This window comes from Strix aluco, chromosome 11 (genome assembly GCF_031877795.1).
Source record: "Strix aluco isolate bStrAlu1 chromosome 11, bStrAlu1.hap1, whole genome shotgun sequence".
NCBI lineage: Eukaryota > Metazoa > Chordata > Aves > Strigiformes > Strigidae > Strix > Strix aluco.
Genome location: NC_133941.1, coordinates 21,130,511 through 21,157,882, shown reverse-complemented (window position 1 = coordinate 21,157,882; position 27,372 = coordinate 21,130,511). Strand labels below are relative to the sequence as shown.

Sequence of the window (27,372 nt, the reverse complement as noted above, 5' to 3'; positions counted from 1 at the left end):
ACAAAAACAGAAAAAGGAAAAAAAAAAATATTGTGTTGGCACCACTAGGAATATTTCATAGCAAATATGGCTTTAATTACACAGTCAATCTGTTGGTTCCCTGGCAATCTTCCTACTAAAGTTGGTTCCTTCTTGAACAAAGAATCTTCATTTCCTAGTGATTTCTTTTGGTGAAAGAGTTTTTTTTTTCCATAGCACTTAAGATTATTCCCTATGCCAGTTGAATACTGTGCATTTGCTTTAAGGTACTAAATCCTGGAGTGGAGAGAACTGCATTTGACTTGTTTCCAAAACACTCCCACCTCCATGCTTTTTTTCAACTTCATTTGTTATCACATCAAGCTGTAGACATCTACGGGTGCTTATGATCTTAGATCACTGCACATGAAGATGCAGTGTCTTGGTTTTGTGTCTGTGCTACTAATATGTAAAAGAATTATTTAAAATGTGGGGAAAGAAACCAAAATCTGTAGCTACTGGAATCACTCTCCAATGGCATAGGGACTGTAAAATGAGTAAACTGACGTGTAAGGTTTAACTGTAGCTCACAGCCTTTAAGCCACATTACTGAAACAAGTCATTATTATCTCAGCAAAAAAAAAAATGAAATAAGAATCACCCTGACTCCAAGCAAGCTTTTTAAAAATGTTTTCTCAACAAGTTAAAAATTGTTCTCCAAATGGCTTTAAAATAGCCATCTCTGCACTTCCAGAAAGGAGAGCAACCAAAACCAAGCAGTGTCCTCAGTTAGCCTGGCATCCATACGCGAGGCACACTGCGCTATCCATGAGCTGTAATTTTCTGCATTCAGTGGTGCCAAAATACCAACTCGTATGAAAAAGGTAAATGTGCTTAAGACATCCTCACTTACTTACTGTTTGACTATGACTCAACTATATCTGTTGTCACCGCTATCAAAGACATAATTCTTTTCTTCTTTTCCTGTATTTTTTCTCTTGCTTGCAACAGTCAGAGCCGTTCAGAGAACTGGCTGGCTTTCTAGAGCCTTTGCCTCGAGGCAAGATGAGAAGAAAACCTATGAAGTCCAATTAATAACATTATGGATAACCTGACTATTAAAATTATATGAATAGTATTACACTACTTTCTAAGCAAGATACTTAATCTTTTATCACATATGCGTTCAATATTGAAATAATAATGAGGAGGAGATTCAGAAAAGATCATTTCCACAGAAAGGAATCCTAAGACTTCCCTCTTTGCAGAAAGCTATGTGAAGGGAATAGGGGCTTGAGATCATCTCTTCAGTTGAAATGTAATGCTATTTGAGTAGTACATATGATCCATTACATCTCAGACCATTTTCTGCAAATGGAAGAGAACCCTAAAAATATAAAGAAAACTAAATCAAAAACAATACCTAGGATTTCCCCCTTTTTTCTCTGTATTAACTGACTGAAGGTAAGTTAAGATGGACTCTGTAAACTTGAAATCCTGTCTAAATATTTCAGAACATAAGAATGTTCTAAAGTTATTGTGTACAATACTGCATTGATGTCCAAGCAGGCGTTTGGCAAAACTAGTGCTGTATAGTTAGGAAATGACCATATATAGAATCACAGAATCATTCGTATATCTGAATGAGAAAGTTTTCCTATAAGGTAAAATACCTTTTATGAATAATCCAAAGCCTGAATAAAATCCAGGAACATGTATTTAGAAATGCAAGAGAGGCCAAGGACAGAGTTGGGATATATGTGTACCCTTGGAAGTCTCCCTCATGCATAATGCCTTGATGCCTTACTGAAGTACCATGGAATGGAGCATTCTCCACCAGTGTGTCATTTCTGCATTGGATCACAGCTACTCAGATTGCCTAGTTGATGATGTAAATAAGTCACATCCCTCAGTAATAACTTATGTCTCTCTAGCGATACTGGGAAAAAGGTGTTTCTCTGTCCTTTAAGGTTTTTGTTGAGCAAAAAGTTATAGTAAAAGCACTGTGGAATGTCAGCCCTCCCAGACCAGAATGCAAATGTTGAAGTAAAATTTTTTTAATTGAGATTTTTTTTTTCTCCTAATGCAGATGCTGCTTTGATTATTTGCTACACTGCTTTTAGTCAGCTCTGCTAGCTGACTGCTTCTCAAAATCTCAAGTTCACAAGTGGACATCTTTACTGCAAAGAGCTCATGGTGAGGTTCAGCAAATATCTGAGCCAATTGGAAACTTCAGAGATCAACCAACTAAGACAATACAATGTAAGGAAACCAATTCCACAAAACTCCTGCGCAAATATTCCTGTCATTTTGGAGAACTTGCTTTCCCTTCACTCTTCATGCTTACATTTCTTTTAGCCTGTACATCTTGATAATGTATCTCTCAGTGCTCTGCTTAACACTTGCACTGTGGGAGGAATTATTCCAAAATTTCCCCATTTTACATAGCAAAGACAATTTATAGTACCAAAAGTAAGAATGATTAAAGGCAAACTGGTCCCTATAATGTTGCTCTGCTCCAATGTTCAACACACAGGGACACACAGCTGGCAGGAATTCTTAATCAACCACTCACAGGGAACTGTGTCACATAATACCCTTCATAAACTAACTGACAATCTAAATTCCAGTTTAAAGCCAGAACTATTTTCTTGGACAAACCTCTAGAACACCACTATTCTGGTGGATAGAAATCCTTTCTTAATTTTCAGCCTAATTATTCATGGCCAGCTTATACAGCCTGGATTGGGGATGAGGGAAAGGGAGCCATTCTTTTTGCAGAAATAGTACATGTTTATACTCACTGTTACGTCTATCATGTACTTACAGAAAGCAATCATACACCCTTGCTAATATTATCATCATTTTACTAGTTTCTGGTAAAATCGTCTTTGTACTCCTAGGATCATCCTCACTGCTCTTGCTTTGCATGCTGTTCCAGTCTGAATACAAGTATCCAGTCATACAGAATACTTCAGTGGGACTATTACCTTTTCCAGTCATGGGACCATTCCCATCTCTTAATTGGAAATACCTTTCTGAAACATCTAAGAAAGATAGTTTTATGTCTACAGCATATTTGTAGAGTTTAGTTTCACATCCAGATACTTCTCTTTCCGAATTGTTTTCAATGCCTAGCAGAACTGCTTACTACTATATGGACAACCATATACCTTGTGCTACTATGGTCTACCCCATCTTTAAGAGTCCAGTCACCCAGTTCTTCCCTATTATTACGCCTTCTTCTGTGACCCAGGAACACTGGAGTTAATGAAGCCTGATTTGGACTTAAATCTTCTAGATGACTGTAAGCCCTTATACTTCATACACTCATTAGGCTACAGCTATTTGTGAATTCTCTGTTTTTCAATAAAGACTGAACTCATGCCTTGTTCTTTTGAACAATAAGGATACTGCTAGGACTTCTCTACCTGGCTGTCAACTTTCAGGAATGTTGAACTTTCATGGAAGAGGATGTATCTTTGAAACTTCTGTTTAATTGACTGAAATCTGCCAATAGGTTCAAAATTTAAAATGAAGAAGGAATACATCTCCAAAGAGCTAGTCTTATGTAGCCAATATGTGTCTTGTTTCCACAGTGAGTCAACTACAGATACTAGATAAAATTTCTACCAAGAGCTGTCTGTGTAGCTTCACTAAGAATCTCTTTTAACACCAACAGCCATCATCTCCTTTTTGTCCAGTCACTTGTACAAGTCCTTTTCTTCTGAATAAAATTAATAATTTTTCTTGTGGTGAATTTTCAATTCCTCCACTGAAGTATATAAAACTTCTGCTTGACTACATTTGCTTCATACAGTGTCATATCTCTTATCAGAGAAAGATAACTGATTAGTCTCGCACAATCTCTCACTGTAAAAAATAGTATGTTTGATTTTGTCCTAGTCTTCACTTTCCTCCCCATCTTCAGTCATTCTTTCCTTGAAAGTGTATCTAAAGCTAAAATATTCTGATTAGTCAATTTATTCTATTCGTTGTAAAGCTTGAATACTGAGGACGACGGACTAACATGCTTACAATTGGCTAACACCTTTTTCCGGTGAAATCTGCTCATTTTTAGTAACAAAGCAATTTGAAAAGCACATAGTATAAGTACTGTGTATCTCTGTAGAGGGAATTTAAGTGACCCCAGATGGGTTCACGAAGCCCTGGGAGACTGCTTCACTGGGAAACCCTGCCTGAGATTGCTGCACAACAGAGACACATCGTGGCCCTTCACAGTTAATACAGCCAGCCTTCCTCGGACAAACATTCCTCAGACATTTAATTCTACAGCTCCTCAGACATGAAACTTTTTTCATTGCCTCGCTCCTTGGCACAGGCAGGCTTTAATGGCACAGCAAGCAGAAGAATGTGGGCAGAAGAGAGTGGGGATTCTGCCCGTGTTCTTCCTGTCTTGAGAGGGAAAGGTGAAGGAGAGGAAGACTGTTGATACAACTCGTTCTCTAAAGCAAGCACTAACAAGTACCAAAGGTTCCCAGAGTCCCTCCCACACCTGGGTACCAAACACAGTAGTGGCAGATATGTTGTACCATGAACTGATGGGATGGACTGACACCATCAGAATTTTAGGTTAAGAACATCCCAAAGCAAACACCCTGGTTTGTTTGAAAAAACATTTTTTTTTTTTTCCACTCTTACTGAAGCAATTTTTTCTCAGAGATTGTCTGTATTGATTGACCTGGCCTGGTGATATAAAAATCAAAGATGTTTTAGTGTTCTATTTTCACTTTACTTCATCTTCTTTATTGGTCTATTCATCATATTGATCTAGTTGTTTTCAGACTGGTTTGCCCAGAGTAAATAAGCAGAAAACATGATCAGTATACCTGGTTGGCTGGCGCAAAGCAGATGGAATTTCCTTGGCTACGTAACTTTGATTAAAATATTTCCTAAGCTCAACTGAAAAACTGAGGATACATTTCACATTTCAGATGTTACACAGTAGTTGAGAACAGTCTCTTAAGTATTTTGTAGTCATATTCCTGACAGTGAAGTTTGTCTATGGCAGATGTCCTTGCATTTTATTTGTTATGATTATAAACAGAAACCCCTTTCCTTTTTTCTGCTGTAGTACAACAAAGCACATCTTACCTCAGTTAACATTATTAGGCCAATGAAGTATGACACAATGGAAAGGCCGAGAATCAACAGTTCTCTTCTGTAGCCCCTTCGGAAAATCTTTGGGTACATATCTACAACAGCTGTCACAAGGCTTTCAACACACACGAACTAGAACAAATGATAGGAAAGTACAATGAAATATGTGTCTCATCTGCTGTTGGGATTTGCTACCAAACACTTCAAATATCCTTCTGTGTTCTCATCATAGAGACTGAATGATCCCTGAGGACACTCTATAAGCAGAAGCTCAAACTGGGAGGAACATAATTTCAAAATTAAGAAGCCCACCACCAAATTCAAACACTTGAATCCACTAATATTATCTCAGAATGCATTTGCCCTGTAGCAGATGGATTGCATAAAGATTAAATCCTTCAAATGGGACTTCAATGGGACTTAAATATTGTACAAACCATTCACAGGATTGCATCAGAATTTCATTCTAAGCATTCTGCACTTCTGTCACTCAAAGGAATGATATGCAGTGCTATGCACCTTTAAGCACTGCTAAATGAACTTCAGGTTTTTTGGAGAAGGTCTTTCCATTTTACAGGAGAGAGAAGTTCCACAAAGCTATTAAGTGCCCAAGCCAAGTACATCTAATGAAGGAGGGAAGGAACCTTCTTACTAACTTTAAAAATCAGCAGAAAGCAAGAGGCCTGAGCTTCTGACTCAGGGCTCTGGAGCAAGGTTTCTAAAATAGGCACCAAAATTAATGTCCAAAAGTAGACAATACAAAGCCTGCTTCATTGGAACCGTCAAGAGTAGAATTCAGGAATTGCTCATTTTAAAAAAGACTTTTACAAAAATTGTTAGATCAGGAAAAAGAGCAGTTATTAAAACGTTAAGTTTAATGATTGGAAATGTCATGCATAATAAACACTGAAAGAGCTTTATCTACAGCATACAATCATAAACTTTCTGGACCAAATCACGCTGAGAGCTGAGCTGCATGCTAAAAATGCCAGCTACTTTATATTTTCCATTGAACAGCTTTCACAATTTTTAAGGTCACATAGGAAGGACAACTTCTACGCTGTCACTTTGCTGAAGAATATGACTACATATTTCTTACTGTGGTATCCTTAAGTATAAATACACCATAGGAACTTACATTATCACTATCTGATATTCAGTTTCAAAATTCATTGCGAAGTGCTTTAAAAACGGGAAAAGAAGACACACTGGTATTTTACTGAATTGTGAATTTTAATCACCCATATTTAAGTTCAGACTGATTTCCATATTAATAATGAAAGCTGCAGTCAGGCTGAATCAGTGTTCACAGTAAATCATAAAGAAATCTCCAGCATCACATAACCAAGATTTAAAATAAGGAACTTGAATCAATGGTTTTAAGCAAGGAATTAAGTTAAGGTTCGTTCTTTCCTCAGGTTATATGCTGTTTACATCAAGGATGCTGATCTATACATGTTAGGGAATCTGACAAATTGTTTAAATAGACTTTGTTTCATACCTGACTATCTAATCCAAGGAATATGAGCATCATGAAGAACAGAGTTGCCCACAGAGGAGAAAGAGGCATCATGGTAACAGCTTTAGGGTAAGCAATGAACGCAAGTCCTGGTCCTGAAAAGGAAGAAAAGAAAGGAAATAGTTTATACTTGTGCACTGGGTCTGGCTGAGATGGAGTTAACGTTTTTCATTACAGCCTGTACAGTGCTGTGTTTTGGATTTGTGGATAGAACAGCATTGCTAACACCAACGTTGTCGCTATTGCTGAACAGTGCTTGCACAGTATCATGTATTAAACTGTCTTTATCTGGACCCACCAGTTTTCTCACTTTTTCTCTTCCTGTTCCCTTCCCCATCCCACTGGGGTGGGTGAGTGAGAGAACAGCAGTGTGGATGCTTGGCTGCTGGAGAGTCAACCCACCACAGCTTGATTGTTCTTTTATGGCAGATAAAAAGATTGAAAACCTTGACAAACTCTACATCTCTAATAGTCTAAATATTTGGTGATGAAGTTAACCAGTAATGAAGACTTGCTTGACACATCAACTCTGCCTACATCCTGTCCAAATGTTTGAAGGTCAAGACTTCTGTTAAGACATCACTGTGCTTTACATTCTCCTTCTTCTTTGTGTGGATGTACAGCAAGACTCACATGCCTGAATAAATAATAGCATGTGGTCCTGTGATTGCCCGATATAACTTAAAACATATTCTGGAATAGTGGTTTTTTTTTTTTCTTAAAACAGCACTGTATCTGACATCTTGTGCAAGAATGCAGTCAATGGTAAGAACTGCACCTTGGAAGCCATACATGGTGCAAGCCAAATGTCTACTGTTTGTTCAGAATCTGCTCTGCATTTTTGAGTGCTGCCGTTGGTACGTAACATTAATTCATTAGCTGCATATTTACAGAAACCCTTAAAATAGAACATTTTTGCAACAGCAATTGGGAACTTCTCAGATCTGCTAAAATACCATCTCAGCTCATATTTTACTGTTCTTATTTACCTGTGCCCATTTTTCAGCTTATGCTATAATAGCTTTTATTGAAGTTAACCAGCTTGTAAAGCAGGGATACAAAGGCAGTATCACAAGGCTGTTAAAGGAGTACCTCTGTGCTCCTGCTGCAATAACTTCAGTGAGGACCTGTCAACACACTACTTCTTTGTCATTTAATGCAATATTTACAAGCTCCTATAGTTTACAGAGTTGCTGTAGTCCTTTAACCTTTTTCTATAATAGTATAAGCCAGTTGTCTTGATGGCTTTAGGAAAAGAGAAATATTTTCCATGACAGTATCAGGGAAGCTCTACTTGCTTTGCAGTTTTCCTGCTAACCTTGACTAACTTCATGAGAGTCATTTCTCCTTCTCAACATTATACTGGTTTTCTTTCTGGGCAGCACTCCTTTTTATTCTGTGGAGTTTTAAGTGATGCTTAAAGATGCTACATCCACAAAGGGGTTAAAGAGCAATTCACTTTCATTACTTCAAGTGATGGTAATGAATATTAGATAGTTAATTTCTCACAGAGCTGGGCCTTTGTGCCTTTCTGGACTCAAAACAAGAACTTTTATACTTAATCAACCAGAGTGTCTCAGTGTTTGTCCCTGGGAGAATACCTTACTGACATTAGGAGATGGAATTAGCTGTTCGACTGTTAGAAATCTGTATTTGGAAAGTATACAGTAAGCAAGACTTCAGAGGACTTCCAAAGATTTCTCCTAAACAGCTGGTTTCTCATTACTTTAATAGATATATCTTTTGCATTTTCTTTTTATTTTTATATTTTTTTCTTCAGAAGGAACAAATGTTTGTGTGCATTTTGGTCGGTCTCATTTAAAGAAAAATGAACGCCCCATTCATGGGGATATAACACTCAAGAGGCATAACTGAGCTAAACAATCTTCTGGATGTTCAGCTGGAGTAAGTTTGTGTTACAATAGTTCCATGACTATGAATTTGGTGCTATGCACAGTAACGTCAATATTTGCCACACATACGTGTATGACCATAAAAATAGTTAAGAACTCTTCTTACAGTAGCTATTCTCATGAGTCAGGTAGCAGGTTTTTAAGACGAGTTTTGTAAAACTATCTGCAAAACAGTCAATTTATTCATAAGACATGGCACAGGAAGCAACCTCTGGGCATTTTTTGTTAACTTAGAAAACTGCTTTTGGAACTTACCTGATTCTGCAACTTCTGCAATGGGCACGCCTTGTTCATAAGCCATAAATCCAAGAACTGAAAAGATAGCAAAACCAGCAACAAAGCTTGTGCCACTGTTCAAGCAGCAGAGCATGATGCAGTCTCTGAAAATACAAATAAAAAACACTGCAGTTGATCTCCAGAGCTTGGGTTTCTTTCATACACAGAGCCATAGGACTAACAGAACTCCGAGGTGCAGGAATGGACATTAAGTTACTCAGTAAGAATGAGATCCCAACTGATATTATGTCTGAGAGAAATCAGTCAGGCATAAGCATTTGCAAGAATATACCATCATAATACCCTTGCTTGTGTTTTAACTGGTTGAATTGCAAACCTGTTGCTTCTCACTTACTGTTTTTCAATAGAATCTTTAAAAAACATGTAAAAATGCTGTAAGAATGGTGTAAAGAACAATTTTTCTACAGTAGTTGTAATACTGCATTCCAGAGGATATGAACTCATTTATAAACTATATAAAAATCATAGTAATTTTTTTCCTGGAAAAAAATCCTATGGTCAGGTATTAGTTAATTGTATTCCTGTTACAGTGTATTGGCAATATATATCCATATGAAATACAACTCCAGTTTAGTTTATAAACTTTTTTTAAGAATCTGTGGTAATGAAAAGCACCATACACAATCTAAGAAGTGTGTACATGCCTAAAAAAGTGCCTAAAAAGTAGGCAAAGACAGTGCAGGGACACTAATCTTTCAGACCGATGTATCCTACCCATCAAACAACGACAACTACGAGGCCAAGGTGAAGAAATATTTCGTTTCCCAGATTGGAAATGTCACAATAGTAAATCGCTTTAAAAAAAAAGGGAAAATACTCTTGCAGAAAGGTGTGATCTTTCCCCAGAGCTCGGTGAAATATCATTGTTCATGCTGCTTTCAGGCTTGAGAGATGATGAGTTAGGAATAATTTATCATGACAGTCAGTCTTTTAAGACTGTTTGCTATGAGAGACAGCTATATACTTGAGAAAGTAATAATCTAACCTAGATGGCCTGAAAGTAAATTAGGATCCTAAAACACTGAAACACAAGGCAAGCCTGTAGCTCTGTCAAGCCTATCCCTTAGTCTGGTTTGTTTATTCCCATCCTACTACAGCTCTGAAGCAAATTTTTGTGCAAGCTATCGATGAGAAGAGATGACCCTGTAAATTCTAACAGATTCTGAACCCACATCTTCAATAAAGATTCCCATCTTTGTCACAGATTTGTAGTGACTTTTTGAGAATCAGAGGCAATTCATATTTTTGAAGTCCTGGCATATATTCCAGCAAAACTTCTTTGGTAATCTCCACCCTGTTGCTTGCTTCATTTGGTATTTTTATTCTGTAACTTTACCTCATCAGTTTATTAAGTTGAAAGTGAGGTGACCAGTTCCAGCATCTTACTCCTTCACCAATGAGCCCTGACCTGCATCCCACATCTGTTCAAAGCTCTTTCTGTTACTTTGATTCACATTAGGATCTCAAGCACAGACATTCTAAAGGGCAAGAGGCGACCATGCATTTCAGTACTGCAAAGTGAGTGATCAGCTGAACTACGGCCATTGGGCCACAGAAGGCTTTGGCTTTCGTTCATCACCTTACCTACAGTTAATTTTAACCTTTATTTTGAGAAAGTTTTTATGTTTTCATAAGCGTTGCATAGTAAAAAATTTCTAGATGGCATATCATCTATAAATTGACAGAATTTGTCCAGAAATGAAAAAGAATGAACACTCCCATTTATAGATCAAGACTCGGACATGGAGCAGTCAATGCTCTATGAACAGAGATGTTCACACTTTTTTCATGCACGGACTCTCTCTATTTGTTCATTAGCAGGGGTAAACAGCTCCTTTAAAATACTTTCTGAAAATTCTGAAAATGGTCAGAATTCTAAACTGCTTATTTGCTTTCCTATGAAATTGTTTCCTGTAGTTATGCACAGCCAGGCTAGTTACACACTTTGGATGTTTTAAAGCAAAACAGCAATCTAAAAGAAAGCCACCAGAGGCACAGAGTTCTTTGTACTTTGCAAAGACATAAAACAAAGAAAAAGGTCATCTTCCTAACCATTTTTCTCAGTGTATTTCAGCACTGAAGTAGCTCTGGAAAGATTCCCACCCCAGCCTATCTCACTTCAGAAACTGGTGAGTTTAGTGCTGAGAAATTAAAACTAAGTGTGATGAAAATGTCGATAAGAGATGTCAGAAAGATGTATTTTATAATCCTTTCAGAAAAAAAAAAAAAGAGATACTACTTCAGTGGGATGGATCTGGCTGCTCACCAGTCATATGATGCCTCCATTTGGAACAGCCTGTTTTCTGCAGATAAGATTTATTTTAGATAATTCCCAGGCTTCAAATGCAGTCCAAACAACCAGATACTTTTCTCTGGTGAATGATGTGGCACAGGACATTTGAGAGCTGCTGGTTCCTAACCATGTGAAAAAGGGTTGAGGTGGAGATACATTGCTCCCTGTGCACCTTCAGTGCCCCTGGCAGCTTCTGCTGCTTTCTCTTGAAGGAAAGTCCTAGGGCAAGGCCCAAGTAGCTTAAGCTGGACGATCCTATATAACTAGATCATCTGTGACAGAGCAAGACGAGTACTAACGTTTCTCCACTCACAGGGAAGACCCACGAACCACAGTGCCATGGTACAAAATAGTTACAGGGTAGATATGCATTTCTCCAAGGAAACGGGCAAAAGTGAACCTAAGGGGATTTTCATCATCTCCAGTTAGTGAGGTACCTATTCTTTTGATATCACACAGACACAGCTCCATCATCTTCTTCCCAGTTAGACAGTCATAGACTGAACACTCTGTTCTCTGGGGACCTAGCAGTTTCCCATCCTAATAAAAATACAACCTCTGATTTTAATTTCCATCCTTCCTTTATCTTTGCAGGAATTCTACTAACCCCTCAACTCCTGGTTTTTTCCTTTAGATAGAAGTGTGTAACCCTTAGTTCAGTCTTTTTTTTTTCTGCTATAGGAAGAAAAACTGAGAGGGGAATCTGGATCCATTGATTGTGAAACCAATGAATTTTAAAACACAAATGCTCGAGAACTATTGGAAGGAGAACATGAAATTTATCTCATTTACCATCTATTTTTTATAAGCATCCTTGGTAGGAAGGCAGCAGCCTGACTGAAGCCCAAACTGACTTCAAATGAAAGCAAAACTTCAAACTTTTATGAAAACTTCACATTCTTCCAAATTAATGTCTTGCCAATCACCTGAATAATTCAAGACATGCATCCCTTATCATCTCCCTGCCTGACAGGCAGGATACTGCTGCAAGTTGATTCTGCCTTCCTTAAGGAGCTTCTCTGATTAGAGAGAAAAGCCCACAGAGCGTTTTGCATCCCTCCAGTTACTTCCTTGCCTTTATGAATCCCCTCAAGACCAATTCCCATTCTTCTTTTCCTCTTAGACTAGAAACTCGATAAAGGACACATCTTCATTTCTTAAAAGTTCTGTCCATTTGTTGACAGTGTGTGAAATCACTCATTTATCTTCTGCACCACAGCAGCAACACGGCAGCTAACCCCTGATCTGTATGTACACGGAGCTCATACAGAAAAGACGGTACTGCTGAGCTGCAGCCTCCCGTACAAAGGAGTGGTGCTGTGAAGCCAGATGGCATTTCCCCCAGTGCGGAACTGCACAGTGTCCAGTGGGGAGCTGGGTCAGTGCTGCAAGTACAGAGCGCGTGAAGCAGGAACAAGAACATTTTCCTATTCTGTCTACTGGGGTTGTCTGAAGTTAATCCATCCCTTAAGAAGGTCTGAATGGATTAGGAATTCTTAGCTTGCTGAAAATTACAGGAGACATCAGTACACCTTTCTTTTATTTATATGGGGAAAACATTGCCTCCTGATGGTACTGCCATTACTTTCATCTTTTCATTAGAGTCACTTTTGATATAAACTGTTGTAAATCCAGGGAGGATCTGTATTAATGTATTACAATGAAAGATAAGCAAGGACAAATTCATTTCCTATTCAAAAACATGACTTGTTTGCAATTCATTGACAATGCTAATGAATTAGATCAGGTTGATAATAAGAAAAACCCAGGTGCAGTTCAGATTTTCCCTTTTCCCACTAAAATACCTCATATCATTTTCCACTTCAACTTTCCCTTAGAAAAAATATTCCAGCAAAACAGAGTGTAAAAAGAGTGGAGGTAGGTGTTACCACCAGTTGATACACTGTGGGTATTGCAAGAGGCAAATCTATAGCTTGATTTTAATGTTTTTAAGTACTAGTTAGAACACAAGTTTAATTCTGCTTTCCACTGCATAGCTGCTTTGTATGTCCTGCTCTGTGAACAGCCCTGTTTAACCCAGATGCTTTCTGCACTTAACTTCTGCCCTACTTCTTTCCTCAGATTTCTTAAGAGTTATACTTCAGGACTATTCAGGAAATTTGTGAAAACATTTTGTTAGAGGAATTGTGAAGCTTGTATTCAGTAAAAAGGATTCTGTTGCAGCATCTTGCCTAGGAACTTTAAAAGAGAGCGGCTGATGTTTTTTACAAGCTATGCTGCTAGGGCCAGAGGAAAGGAAGGAAAATTACATAAGCTCTCTGACCACACATCAAAACTCCTGCTTTCTGTAATGAGTTACAAAACCATAGTGACAATATTACTGCTGTCCTTGAGGCAGTGACCAAATAGTTTCTAGCTGGGATGCAACTGGAAAGAAATTAAAAAAAAAAAAAAAAAAAAAGAAAAAAGAAATAGTGCCTTTGTTAAAGTACCACTTCTGCTAATTAGGGAAAAATTTCATTACCCACTGTTCTGTAGGGGCATTCTTTACCCTCTGTTGGGGCATCTTTAATATTATTCTGAAAATAATGTCAACCAGCACTGAAGATTGTAGCGGACTTACACTACTTTATGCAGCAAAACAGTCAGAATTTTGGCTGTCATAGCCAAGCAAAGAGTAACTTACGATGCTGCTAAGTTACTTTGCATGTTTAGATGGCAAAGTACCCTCAACTGCCGCTAGAATTTGCAGACATTCAGCTGGCAGATACATGTGTGTGTCTGTGGTTTCCAGTATCCCAATTCCCTCTCTGCCTGGAGGGTCCTACTATTTGGTGTTTCTCTGACAAAAGAGCAACTTCTTGCTAAGACATTGAAAGAAGAAGGCGTTTCCTAAAAATGTCTCCTGAACTCTCCTAGTAAAACTGTAGTTTAGAATTTAAATACTTACACTTTTGGGGTTTTGGGGGTGGTGTGTTTGAGGTTCTTTTGCTTTTGGACTGTATTATTTCCTTTATATGAGAATGAAATTTTAATTCTCTGTCTGGAGATCATAATGGAGTCAGCACAATCAAACTGTCATTTACTGTCTGTATTACAGGCTGTTGAATAGTAGGAAAACTAATTCAGTAACTACTGATGCCAGAAGAAAAAAGTATTCATATTCCTGCCCATGCCAGTAAAATGAAATGAGGATTTTGTGTGAGTCATATCCTTTTGGCATTGATTCAGGAAAGATTAAAACCTACTGAAGTCATTAGCAATTTTCTTACTGGTTTCTATAAAGATAAGCAATGAAATGCTCCCCATTTCTACTGCGCTCTAGCTAAGAGCCAGTAAACTATTGGAAAAAGTGACATTCAGAGCATAGACCAAACTCAGGTGAGTTTTAATAACAATTTTTTGGTAGGATTTTTTTTTTAAAGCAGATATACATTATACAATCAAATATTGGACACAGACGCAATTATACATGTATGGAATTCTGTATATTACACATGCAGTTTTGTATACCTGTGTGTACTGAGTGGCTTGTGGCTGTGCAAGGGTCACATATGATCAAAAGGGATGAAAACACCAAATTTTGGAAAAGAGTTCCTCTGAAACAATTATAAGAAATACTACAGATCTCTGTTCTACAAAAACACATGCATATGCTTATGATTATTCATGTAAATAGCTAAAGGAAAAGGGAAGTACTTCTGAGTGAAGCTACGTATACGGACACTTCCATCACTGAAACTAAATGTAAAAATGAAGTGTGGAAGATATTACCTGTAGCAGTTATTATTGTAATTGTTGTAACTTCCCAAGGCTGTCAAGCACCCCAAGCAGATCGCATAAGAGAAAAATATCTGTGTACCAGCATCCACCCACACCTGAAGACAAGAAAAATGGTGTTGTTAAAAAAGGTCAAGAAGGAATCACTTCTATACATATAATAACTGCAAATTTTCAGAAGCAACTGTACAGCGTAATAGTGTCTATCAAACCTTTTATAAGTCACAACCTTAAAAAAAAATATGCCGTGAGTTAAATTCCCCTCTCCTTCCCAGTGGTATAAACAAGGAGTAACTCAGCTGGTCTTTACAGATTCAGTCCAATCTAAGTAGCAAGAAAGACAGAATTTCTGGAGAAGAACATGACCCGTTATGAATTCCTTTATGGTTTTATTAACACTATAAGGTGTTAGTAATTGCAACCTAGATAGAATCATCTGCATAGTCTCATTTGATAATTATTTATTTAAATTTTAAAAGTTAGTGGGAAAAAATATTGTAAAGACAAAATACGCCATTCATACAAAATATACAAATTGAGCTGGGGAAAGAGAAGAGACAATTTATCCAGGGAAAAGGGGTTTTTTAGCAATACTTAATGGCCCCAGTTAGGCACATGGACATGGTTGTTCTGATCACTGCATAATTAATGAATAAAAGTCTGTAGAGCTTAAAAGTAGCTTTATAATATTATTATGGTAACACTTATACCCTAAAGTGATGCAAATACTAAATTCTAAATCAGAGAAAAGAAAAAAAAAGGAAGCATTAGTTGACACTGAGATTATTCTCCTCACAGCCATCTCAGAACATGACTATAACATGCAAATTTTTTTTACTTTAAAAATACTCCAACAAAACAGTTCATTTCATTCAGCTAGAATCTGGGTGTCTTATTATAGGAGGTGAACATTTTAACTCTTTTAACTCCTGATTTTGCCACGAGAGCAACGTGAAGAACCCACATCTACACAGCTGCACTGTTATTTCCAATTCGATAAATTCTGACTCCTGGTTTCCCAGGATAAATAAGCTCTCCAGGTTGGGTTTTTTTTTTTTTAAAAAAAAAGCAGAGCAACCAAAGTGCTTTTCAGAGAAGTAGCAAAACACTGACTGCTGACCAGAGGCAATAGCTGTGTAGCCATTAGCTACTCTGAGACAGGAAAGAGGTAATAATTTCATTACTAATAATAGTAATATTAGTAATAGTAATCAAATACTTATAAATATGAAGGGGTGTGTTTGTTTTACATGTGATCAAGTAAGACCTTGGTCTCTGGAGTTGTTGAGAGTGTTTCTGTTTAGGAATAACATTACGATCACATTTTATTTGCATCAGTGGCTTAAACGGTTTCATTGCTGTCATACTGAATAAGATACAGCTGGTTACATCTCAAAGTTTCACCACTTGGTAAGGAAAAAAACTGCACAGAGAAAGCTTTTTGAGAGACAGGCTCTTTAACAAGATCAGAAGCTCTCAAAAAGCTTTAAGTAGCATAGGTCAACTGAAAATGCACGGTCTTCTTAAGCATAAACAAAAGCTAGGAAACTGGATCAGCACATGTAGAATCTGCTGTTTCCTTCCATTTCTGTTTTAGCACAATGTATTGTTGCAGTCCATTGTATAGCACTTAGATGAGCAATAGCCTTTCCTCTTGGCATACGCCAGCTCCACAGAAGTCAGATTATTTCTTGGACAGCAAGTCCTAGTGGAAATGGGAACAAAGAAGAATTGTGCTCTCAAGTGAGAAACCCCAGAGCTGCTTGAGATGAGCAGCAGAGAGCACATGCCTCTGGAGGTCCTGTGTACCTAGTTAGAAAAACAGATAAAATTCTGGCCATAAGTTATATTATTTCCTTCAAAGAAAACAAGTTTCCTCTAAAGACCATGACATTTGGCAGTGCTTCAGCATAAGAAGTGGCAAATACTTTATGAGAAACATGTTCCATAAGCAAATACTCATATATTCTATAAAAGTTGAATTAGATAGACGAGCCCTTTGTTTTTGTTGCACTAGATGACATGATCTAGAAATTTCATCAGAACTTACGGCTAATGTTTAAACAGAAAGGAGGAAGTAATTTTATTTACTGAATGGAATAATAGAATTAGTGTATCTTCTTTTGGGTTGTATACTCAGAGAGCCAGTGACATTTAATTTGTGATGACCATTAATATTTTCATTTCAGGTTTCTGAAACAGCAAAACCATCTACAACTGATCAAGGAAGTGGCAAATAAGGAAATGAATTTAGAAACCACAGGTAAATTTTTGGTAGCTGGAAAAACATAAGCACTGGACTAACTGTTGTATTTTTATCACAAGCCCAGACATGTCAACATTTTAAAGCCATGCAGTTGATATTACAGATCAGTTTTTCACATCCTTGCCCCAACAGCTAGTGACCTTTTGACATTCAGCATCAGACTGCAGTACTCATTCATGGACAGAGAATTCGTTGAGGTACGCAAATCGTTTGTTAGTCTAAGTCACACCCAGTCTTAGTCATTCATAAACTGCACCTCAGGGAAAGTTGTTCACATTAAAACTAGTGGGTACAGATGAGCTCTTGTAGATACCACTCACAAATCCAGGTGTCATCCATCTGGCTTACGGCAACAAAAGCATTATAAATTATTTCTGAGTGCTGAATTTGCAGTGTCTGGCTTAGACTAGAAGTTGTAACATTTTCCAAGTACATGGAATGCACGTAGCACGATTTTGCAGAACAATGAAATTCTGAAGGACAGAGACAAAGAAAATACTGCCAGTAAGCTGCAAACCAAGGGTTCTGGAGCCAGGAGCTGATGAAAGGCTGGGACAAAAGGGGTACTTTTTTCTGAAATGAGGTGGGGCTTAACACATTTCTGGCATAGAAAAATTCCAGAGGAAAGGACCTGTACCAGATAACATCCTGGTCATGCTTTATAAACTTCGAACCTTGAAAATAATTTGGTTAATGATAATTAAGTCCATTCATAGCATGCATCCATAAATTTGGGGACTGAAAATGTTTTATAGTCTTACACTAGCTCCTACTTTAGAAGATGGAACTAAGTGTTTCTCCTTACTATTTTCATCTCATATTTAAAATGTTTCCCTGCCAAACCAAGATTAAAATTAAAGCACAACGCCTTTGTTTATAATACCTGAATATTCCAAAAATCCAAAAGCACCTTTATATCTACCGTGCTTACATTTTTGCACCCAAGTTACAGCCATTTTCTAGACATGCTAGGCCCAGCGCTACATTAACAACAGTATGGGCAGACTAGAAGAATGCAGATGCCAGCTCAGAATACAGCAGCACAGCTATTGCTCTGACTCCTGTACAGAAATAACGCTTGCTGGCTAGGAAGAAGGGACCGTTCAATGAGCTCATGCGGTGATGCTCTGTTCCCAAAGGGAGAGGCAAAGTAAACAAGCCTCAACTGTATGGCACTGCCTGCTTTCTTCAATTAGAAATGAAGCATGACAGTGAGAGATTGTGTCTCTCCACTTTCCATTTTCTGAGTGGGAAGGGGACCAGCAGAGCTGTCTGTGCCCTGATCCCCATTTTGAGGCTTTCCCACACCTCACTTCACAGCTTTCGTGATTCACACCACTGTCTCACAAGCAGTGGTCTCAGCAGTGTCCTGCTGATAACTAACTTACGTTGGTACAAACACAATTCTACAAGACAGAACAAAGAGGATCATTTTTTACTAAAAATGGAAAGTGCTGTTTTGCGAAGTCCAGCTCTCAAAAGCTAGCAATACTCAGATAGTAAGTCTGACTGGGTAATCTTAATTTGGCCTTCTTGTGTGTAGGTCTAGGATACAGTCTTCATTTACATGACTATTCATCTTTCTGCCCGGGGAGATTAATCGGGCTAGTCAAACAGAGGATCCTGTTGTCTGGAGGATCCCTTGCCTCTTTTGTTGCCATGATTGTAGTGCATGTAATGGATGGAGAAGGTTGAAGAAGGAAGAAGGGGGATGTGCTGTAGTGAAGACAACAGAACACTGCTCTGGAGAATTAGGTTCTTTTTATGTCTCTGATACAAAGTTTCTGTGTGACATTATGTCCATAAATCACTTAAACCAACCCTTTCTCAAATGTTCATTAACTGGGTAGTCCTCATTTAATGGGTGTCCAAAGTGAAGTACAAAATTACTGAGCGTTCACTGTTGCAACCAAGTTGAATGAAAGCTCTGTATGGAACAAGTGAAAAAAACGCAGTATAAAAACCCAGGTCTACCGACTGCAAATTGAAAATCCCCAAATGACCGACAGCCTCTCGTTTTAGTCTCACTATATATTGCTTTACACCAGTAAGAAGGGTCATGCCATACATTGAAAACTGAGTAAGTGAGATTTATGAAGCGCATGGACAGCGCAGAAATAAGTCACTTTGAAAGGCTGAGCCATTTTTTGTGATGATCGAGGTCTGAACCATATGCAGTATATTTACAGGGCCAAGCAATGAGTGAAAAGGATAAAGCGAAATACTGCATAACTGTCCTGATATGAGCTTAGTTGATGCTGTACCTAAATAAAGCAGAGACCTTGGGGAAAACCAGTTATATGTGGACGTTTATTATTTCCATAATGCATGGAATAAAAATGAACATTATTCACCTGAAGGACTATCATTGGACTCCAGGTTCTTCTCTAACTTTGTACCTTCCCTTTACTTTCTGTACTGTCTGTATAGACACAGTACAGAATTACAGAAAATATAAGTACATGGATTAGACAGCTGGGCAGACAATACCTCCATAACTAGAATCAGTACTGCCGTGTCTCAGTCCTTACTGCTGCCTTACAAGACACGTGCAGCACAGATTGTGACAGCCTCATATAACATGTACGGTTACGTGTTACCTGGGATTTTCACTCAGCAGGCTCACAGTGCAGGCACAGCAAGCTCCCAGCTGCTTCAGAGCACAAGTCATCCAAACTCATGTCTTCCCAAAAAGGTCTGCACAGCTATACTGACATATTCGCTATGCTGGGATAGGGAAACCACAGAGATCAGGATCTACGGGGATTCCTGCAGCAGCCTCTCTCAGGAGGGAGCCCTTGCCACCTTTAGTCCATATCATTTCCACGTATCAAATAATTGGGAGAATATTGTTCACTGCTTAAGACCATACTTCATTCCAGAAGTCCTTTACTGCTCTTAAAGCAAAGCAAACCCTACTATGCAGCTATTATGGAATCCTCCTATGACTGCAGGAAATCTCTCCCCGTATCAACTGCCTTTCACTAGCACTTCCACAAGCTTTTAGAGTCATGACAAACAGCTGGATATAACTCAAAAGGTAAAATTGTTTCAAGTCCGGGGAACATGGGAAAAATAAATAGTTATTTTCAGTCTGACCCTCCTAAAAGAAATGTAGTTTTAAAAAAATATGTTGTCACCTGAAAAGCTTAATTTTACACCGCAGCTAGGAAGCTATTAATGAAATTTCACTGTTCTGTCTCCATGTGAATGTCTCTGCATATTAGCCTAGAGGAAAAATGCAAGATGCCTAAAACGCATGTTGAGGACATTTTGAGCAGAACTGGGAAGGGTTTGTTAAAAATGTGATACTTGGAAATTATATTTGTGGCAGGTTGTATGTTCAATTCCACGGCCAGCCATCTCGCACCTCAGTGCCTGGGTCCTGGAGGAAGACAGGACCTGGTCAGTCTACATTGCCTCTGCCAGTGAGGATCAAGTCTGTGGGCTGGGTAGACAAGCTCTTGGGATAAACACCAGCTTATGCTTTAGTTTTTAAGTCTGTTGCTCAAATAATGGTAAAAATGGGAAAGGCAAACAAAATAGAATATGATTTTTTTAGAAATGGCCCAGTGCAGCACTAAATCACCTCAACCCCTTCCTATACTTACTCCTTGTTCAAATGCCTGCCTCTATGTTCGGTTGTGTGCGTAGCTGTACATCCTCACAAGAACCCTGCACACGGTAACAGCAGCCTTCTAACTTTATTCACAGATCTACCGTGATTGCAAGGTGATTTTTTTTTTCTCTCTACTTTAAGTCAACAGATGAGAATAACTGTGTAACACTAATGCTATTGTCACTGTGGCATGAAATAGGAAAGACCGTTTCTGGGCCTGAAAGATACAATGGAATTTACACCAAAAAAAAACATGCCTAACTACACACAAGGAGAAGTAGCAGGAATTAATAAAGCTGCTATAAAGTAAGGCTCCTGGCTTTATAGCGAACAGGAAAACGTATTGTCAATGTCGTTACAACTGGTGCAGACCTAAGGGCTGTATCTGACCTGTCACAGGAGAGATGTGATTTCCTCCCAGCGGTACTGCTCTCTGAGCTCACAGAATCAACAAGGTTGTTTGAGGTAGTAGCGGTGGATTCTTGATACTAATCTGGACTTAACACGTAGGTTTTAGGTACCTGCATATTATGGCTTCAGAGAGATTTGTGTATGTAAAGAAACACACACTTTCACTTTTTGCAGTCTTCCTAATTATATTTCACAGATTTCTTAATGGTTCCAAAACATTTTCATATTTTGGTTCAGGAGACAGTTTAGAGAGTTTCCAATGTATCGGCTGATCTAAAAGAACTGCAACATCCAGGTTTCTCCATACATTACTAGAAGAGCAATCAAGCACTGTGAGGATTCTTCTGTTAAACAAAACAGATATATATTGTTTATCTGTCTTTCCATGACCTTTCCCGTAGTCTACAGTTGACAGATCTGTTTGAAAAGATAAACCTGTAAGGGCTGCTCATATTTGTACCCACACACTTAAATTTGCTTCCTTGAGTATTTCTATCAAAATCAAGGGAATTAATTTCACATTGGTGTCTGAGTAATGGCTGAAATATGCATCCCAGTGGTGTAGTTTCATAAATATGCACTTTTTTTTTTTTTTTTTCATTCTTAACAGTGAGATTAAACACCCACTTCAGCTGCAAAGCTCAAAACATCCTTAACTACAGAGTGGTTAAAGACAATTCCATAATGAAGCACTCTGTCTGAGAATATGGGAGATCTCATAGGCCAGTTAAATGCTGCACTCACTCTTTAAAACATGATGTTCCAAATGTTGATAGTCATTTATTTCACATTTTGTTATCAGAGAATGAGCAATCACTTTACAGTTTTCTTTTAATTTAAATTATTCATTATTTTTTGACGAATCTCAGCAGTGTTTGTATTTTTAAAAGCAGTTTGCCTTTGGTTTCAAGTAAGAATTTTAAAAAGAATGCCTTTGCTGTCAGGATATCATAAATGAAATTTCAAGGTAAAGGCATAGAACAGTTGCAGATTTTTATAACAGTAAGAACGCCTGAATAAAACAACCTGTTGCCAAATAGGTGTAAATAGGAGCGTTAATATAAGTCCTACACATCATGACAGGTTTAAATGTTCACATGTCAGTGTCTCTCACAATATGTGGGGGAGTGTGTAGAAAATGTCAAAAATTCATGTCAGCTGCAGAACATCTCCACCTATGCTAGACTGCAATGTTTAGCATTTCAAGTTGGCTTCTAAAGCATATCCTTGGTGAGTCTATGGTCACAAAGCATGGTTTACGTCCAAGCCACCTGGGAGTCAGTCAAGTTATCTGCATATTCCATGTACTGTGAAATGTAGGCAAATTCAACAGATAGAGGAGGCCACGAGAGGACTAAGCCAAGATCAGAAAAAAAATAAAAGCAAAATCCATATGCAGTGCAGAAAAAAGAAGAGAAGATGGACAGCAAACAGAGACTGAAAACCGGATATAGAATTCACACAGGATGGCCAGGATAAAGATCTTAGCTTTGTCTTTTGGGGAAAAAGCACTGCACATGCTTTTCATTATCATATAGATTTAGGTGTCACAGGACTGTAAGATGGTAGGTCTTAATCCTGAAATAGCACCTGCACTTAAAAAGTACCTCCATCAGACATGAGGGAATTAACAACATGTTTAATTATGACACTAATAGAAGCTTTTGGAGAATCAAACCATTTCAAAAGAATCCGCCAGCCATGGCCCTAACATAGGCTTCCTTCCTCTCCTCCTGCCCCCTACCCCATTAGGTAAGTGTTTAAGGGACTGCCTTTGGTGATGCCAACTACAGCTCCAAGCACTGCTACAACAGGTCAGAATATGCCTATAATTTCTGCATAAAACTGTAGAAAAAAAAATATGCTGAGCATATTATGATGAAAAAATGTAGTTTCTAATGACTTTGGGAAAAAGCCAAAGTCCCTATTTCACCCTGTCCTTTCATCCCAGATAGTCTGGGTATTTCTTTTCTATCAGGTCATCACTAAAGACTGTTTTCAGTTACTACTAGCTAACATACCTGCCTGAATAGGAGCTGAATTTAAAAACCAAGCTGACCTTTCTGCTGTAACCCCACAGAAAAACAGCAGGGATTGTGCTGTGAGCCTACACATACAATTCAGAGGACAATCAGATGGATGGACAGATACTACTAAAAAATTCTGACCTTGTTGCAAGGTCAGACTAGAATCTTTCTTTCATCTCATGACTAATAGGCCTACATTTTACATTGACACTAATAAAAAGAGCTCTGATTGTACATATGAAACAAAATAAACCATGTTCATACATAATGGTATGTTTTTCCTGCAGACATACTTGCTAATGTACAAATCCTGCACATGCAGAGGCTCCTGACTGTAACTGCTCTGCTGTAGCAAACTCCAGGGCCCCTCGACTCTGCTACTCAAAATAATATTTTGATATTAAGAAAAGCGAGAGAGCACATACTCTCTACTGCCACAGGAAAGTACCACACAGCCTGAAGTTTCCTAGGCAGAGAGCTTTACCATTTTTTATTTACAAGACTACTTTTTCCAGTCCTAGATCCCATATCTCTTAAGTAAATGACAATACTATCACTCAGATGAACTTTTGAAGACACTGGGAAACTAAGAATTATTCTACTAATTGAAGCGTGTCTACACAGTGTAGGTTAATGTGCAACTGTAAGAATCATTCCCAGAACATTTCTTAAATTGCCATTTATTACATTCTTCTGCTACAAGTTACATTTTTATGTATATACGAATGTATCTTCTACGAAAAATTATAAAACAGACAGTAGCGGACTGATCATTTTACCTCTGATCTTATTCCAATTAAAGCCATTTTTTCCAGCTTTCTCATTATGAAGAACATTCAACCACATCACAGACTATTGTGTTTGGCATGGTGTAGCATAGTTCACAATAGCAGGAGAGAGCACCAGGATGGTAAGTAGACTGGATACATACGCCCTGGAAGGAGAGCAACGGGTACATGTGGGGGGGGTTTGGGGGCTTTTTGTTTGTCTGTTGTTTTTTGGGGTTTTTTTGACACTTCCTATGTTGCTCGTATGCTAACCAAGATGACGAATGTTGTACATTCACATGGCACTCCATCAGACAGAGATTCATTTTGAGTATTTTCCATTTCAATGCTTTGTCAAATGGATGGAGAAGAGGCTGAGGCCACACTGGGCAGGAACATGCAGTGGGTTTAGATCCCGTTGCAAGAAGTGCAAAAGGTTATACTCTGGACAATTCACTGACATCAACTGAAATCTCTCTTCAAAGGCATGAAAAAGAAAATTAATCAGTTTTCATTTATTCTCTAGTCACTCTCTCGTAATCAGCTGAATTTTTTTCTTCAATAGCAGCTATCACAAAAATCAGCTGAACGTCTGTGCTATGCAACTCCGCAAAATACATATTTCAGTTCAAAGTACTTTTCTATTCTCAAAACCAATCCAAACGCTTAGAAGATGCAGACATTCAAAGTGAATAAATCCATTGCTTGCATGCATTCTGCTCTTTTCCTGACTAGCAGTTCACTGATAATGTATCTTATTCCTATGAATCCTGCATACTAAATCAAACAGGGAAGAATAAACTTTATTATTTGGATTTTCCCACATAATTAGCACAGTTATTACAACTGCATAATTTCTCATGTTGGACTACAAAATAGTAAAAAAGACTGATTTTCTCATCTTTGTATATGCTTATTTTTTTAAAAAAAAATCTGCAAATCTTTTCAACAGGGTTAATAAAAAAAATACACTTTTATTTAAAAATCAGACAAAAAGATATTTCACAAAATTAAACTAGTTAATCCCAGGGGTCACAATGAAAAGCTTTTTGCTGACTAGGAACAGCTTCCAGCTTGAAACTGAAATCTTGAAACAACCAGCGGGCAAAACAGACTGTTACAATGCAAATTTAAAGTAACTTTCCTGAGTAGAATATTACTTTAACTAAAGGCACAGGTTAAGCTTCTGAGAATTTATATGACAACCTTCACAATAAACCCTTCTGACAGTCACTGTGTCAACAAATATACTTTCAACAGTAGCTCAACATACTTTTGATATACTTACACTCCATGAAATATACTCCTTTAGAAGAAAACGTTCAGTTAACCAATCGACATTTATTGAACCTATGCTAGAAGTGTGATGTAGAAAAATAAGGATATAAATCAGACTATTCACTGAAAATATGCCTGTCCTCAGGCTACTTTAAAGCGGCAACTGTTTGTTCAGACAGTCATAGATGTAAAAGAGAGTTTAGCATGATGTTTTACAAGTGAAGCACAACTCCTCTAGGCTTATCCAGAAGGTAGGAATAGTACTAAAATATCCCTCAGTTATCTCCCTGCAGCCTCAGTCAACTCCAAGGAATTGTGGCTGAGGGCAAATCTGGGGTCCCCGTGTTCAGAAAAGTAAAGTAAAAAAGCCTGCTGGGTCCAAGCACGCTGGCACCGACTGCATTACCTAAAGTAAATAAGCTCTTTAGCCCTTGCCCCCTGTCCCCAAATGCCTTCTTGGAAAAAAAAAGAAAAAAAAAGAAAAAAAAAAGAAAATAAAAATTATCTTGTTACTCTCTCAACTCAACGGGAAATGTCATTAAATGGGAAACTAAACCAAAACAAAATATGAACTGTGTATTGTGGAGAAGCAGCAAAAAAAAATGTTGAGTTTTGGATACAGGACTTAGTTTGTTTCTGAAGTTTACTACCCAGGGGTTTTTAAACAACACAGCTTCTGAAAGCAGAGCCTTCATTAGAGCAGGAAAACACAACTTAAACGGCCAGGCAGAAAATGGCTGAATTAAGCTCTTTTTTCCCTCTCTTTAATGGTAGTTATTCTCAAAAGATTAAAAGTAGGTTAGGCGAATAATAAAACAGCTATGTTTCTAGTGTCTACCTGACAACAGCTTTTGTAGAAGTGAATAATTACATGAAAATCACTTCCTTTCCACCTCTCTTTGGGATTTCTGTGGGTTGCTAGGCAGTCTCTCTCCTACCTTCTGCTAATGTTACTTACAGACGGGATGAATACAGTATATTCATTATGAGAATGGTAAGCTGAGGGGGAGAAGGACCTAAATACTTGAAGTTTTGTGTATTCATTGCTGCCTTTGGAGACCAACACTATAGCTCAGATTACTTTACACATATTTAAATGCTAATTTTCCAAGGCATAATTGTTAGCCAAGTACCACCCTGTTAAAATGGAACAGGACCTTCCTCAATACAGGAGCCACACTAGTAGTATGTTTCTGTGTTGCCAGCCAATGTTGAAAGTCAGGTGCTGGAGCAAAGCATACGGAGGTTCCTTCTGGGACTTAGAGAAAGAATTCTTTCACTCACCCTTATTGCTTTTCATGACTGAAATAATGTTTGTTATGAGACTGGTTTACTTTCCTGAACTCCTTAACCCAAAACTTAGGAGGTATCTTGATTGCCTTGGCGTGATTCCAAAACTAGCAGCCACAAAATACTGCTGTAATTCTCTGTTTGCATAATCACGAGCACACTCACATAGGTTAGGGTATATGTTCATTAAAAATAAATAAACATTATCCAAAAATCACTCTTCTCTGCAGAGTGCTAGCTGAGATAACTAGGGGCGTGAATGCTCACTTCAGATATCAGGAATGCACGTGTAGTTGTGGGAAGGGCACTGAACCAAGTGCAAGGCTTTGTGGGTTTTTAAAAATGTCTTTGATTTCCAAACTCTGATTTCAGTCTTCTGAGCCTACAATTCACTTTGATTATGGACTTGTCAGTTGACATCCTCAAAGTTACCTCACTCAGCATGGTACAACAGGAGACAGGAAGAAGACCAGAGGCTTTGGATTCAACTCCCAGTTAGCATCTTCTGACGGCAGGATTCAAATACACAAACTAGCACCCCAATTAAGAGAAATCCCAACCTGGCAAGAACCAACATGCTAAACATTGCATTTTGCATCGTTATTTTAATAGTTTCTTACCAATTGTCTCCTTAACTTGGCTAATCGCTGAGGACAGCTAGCTGTACACCCCATGTGCCCCACACATCCACACAATTTTACTTCAAATTTAACATCATTACAGAAAGAACAGAAGGTAAAACTCCCAGCTATAAATCTGTTATTCCATTAAATTGCAGTACAGTGAACTAATTTATTAAAAGAGCAATCTCCGCCTCCTACTTCACCCACTCTCTCAAAGATACAAGGCTCAGATGCATTCAATGCTGGGAT

General features: G+C 38.1%; 1 protein-coding gene across 4 annotated transcripts in view; it reads right to left on the bottom strand.

Moving 5' to 3' along the window:
• SLC6A11 (solute carrier family 6 member 11) overlaps positions 1-27,372 on the bottom strand; it is a 109,359-nt gene that overhangs the window by 7,950 nt on the left and 74,037 nt on the right. For all 4 annotated transcript variants that reach the window (XM_074836610.1, XM_074836608.1, XM_074836611.1 and 1 more), the window contains exons 8-11: positions 14,837-14,940; positions 8,767-8,891; positions 6,581-6,693; positions 5,074-5,211 (exon numbers count right to left, since the gene is read on the bottom strand). In XM_074836610.1, the coding sequence (XP_074692711.1) occupies positions 5,074-5,211; positions 6,581-6,693; positions 8,767-8,891; positions 14,837-14,940 (480 nt within the window). The remainder of the gene's footprint in view (positions 1-5,073; positions 5,212-6,580; positions 6,694-8,766; positions 8,892-14,836; positions 14,941-27,372) is intronic.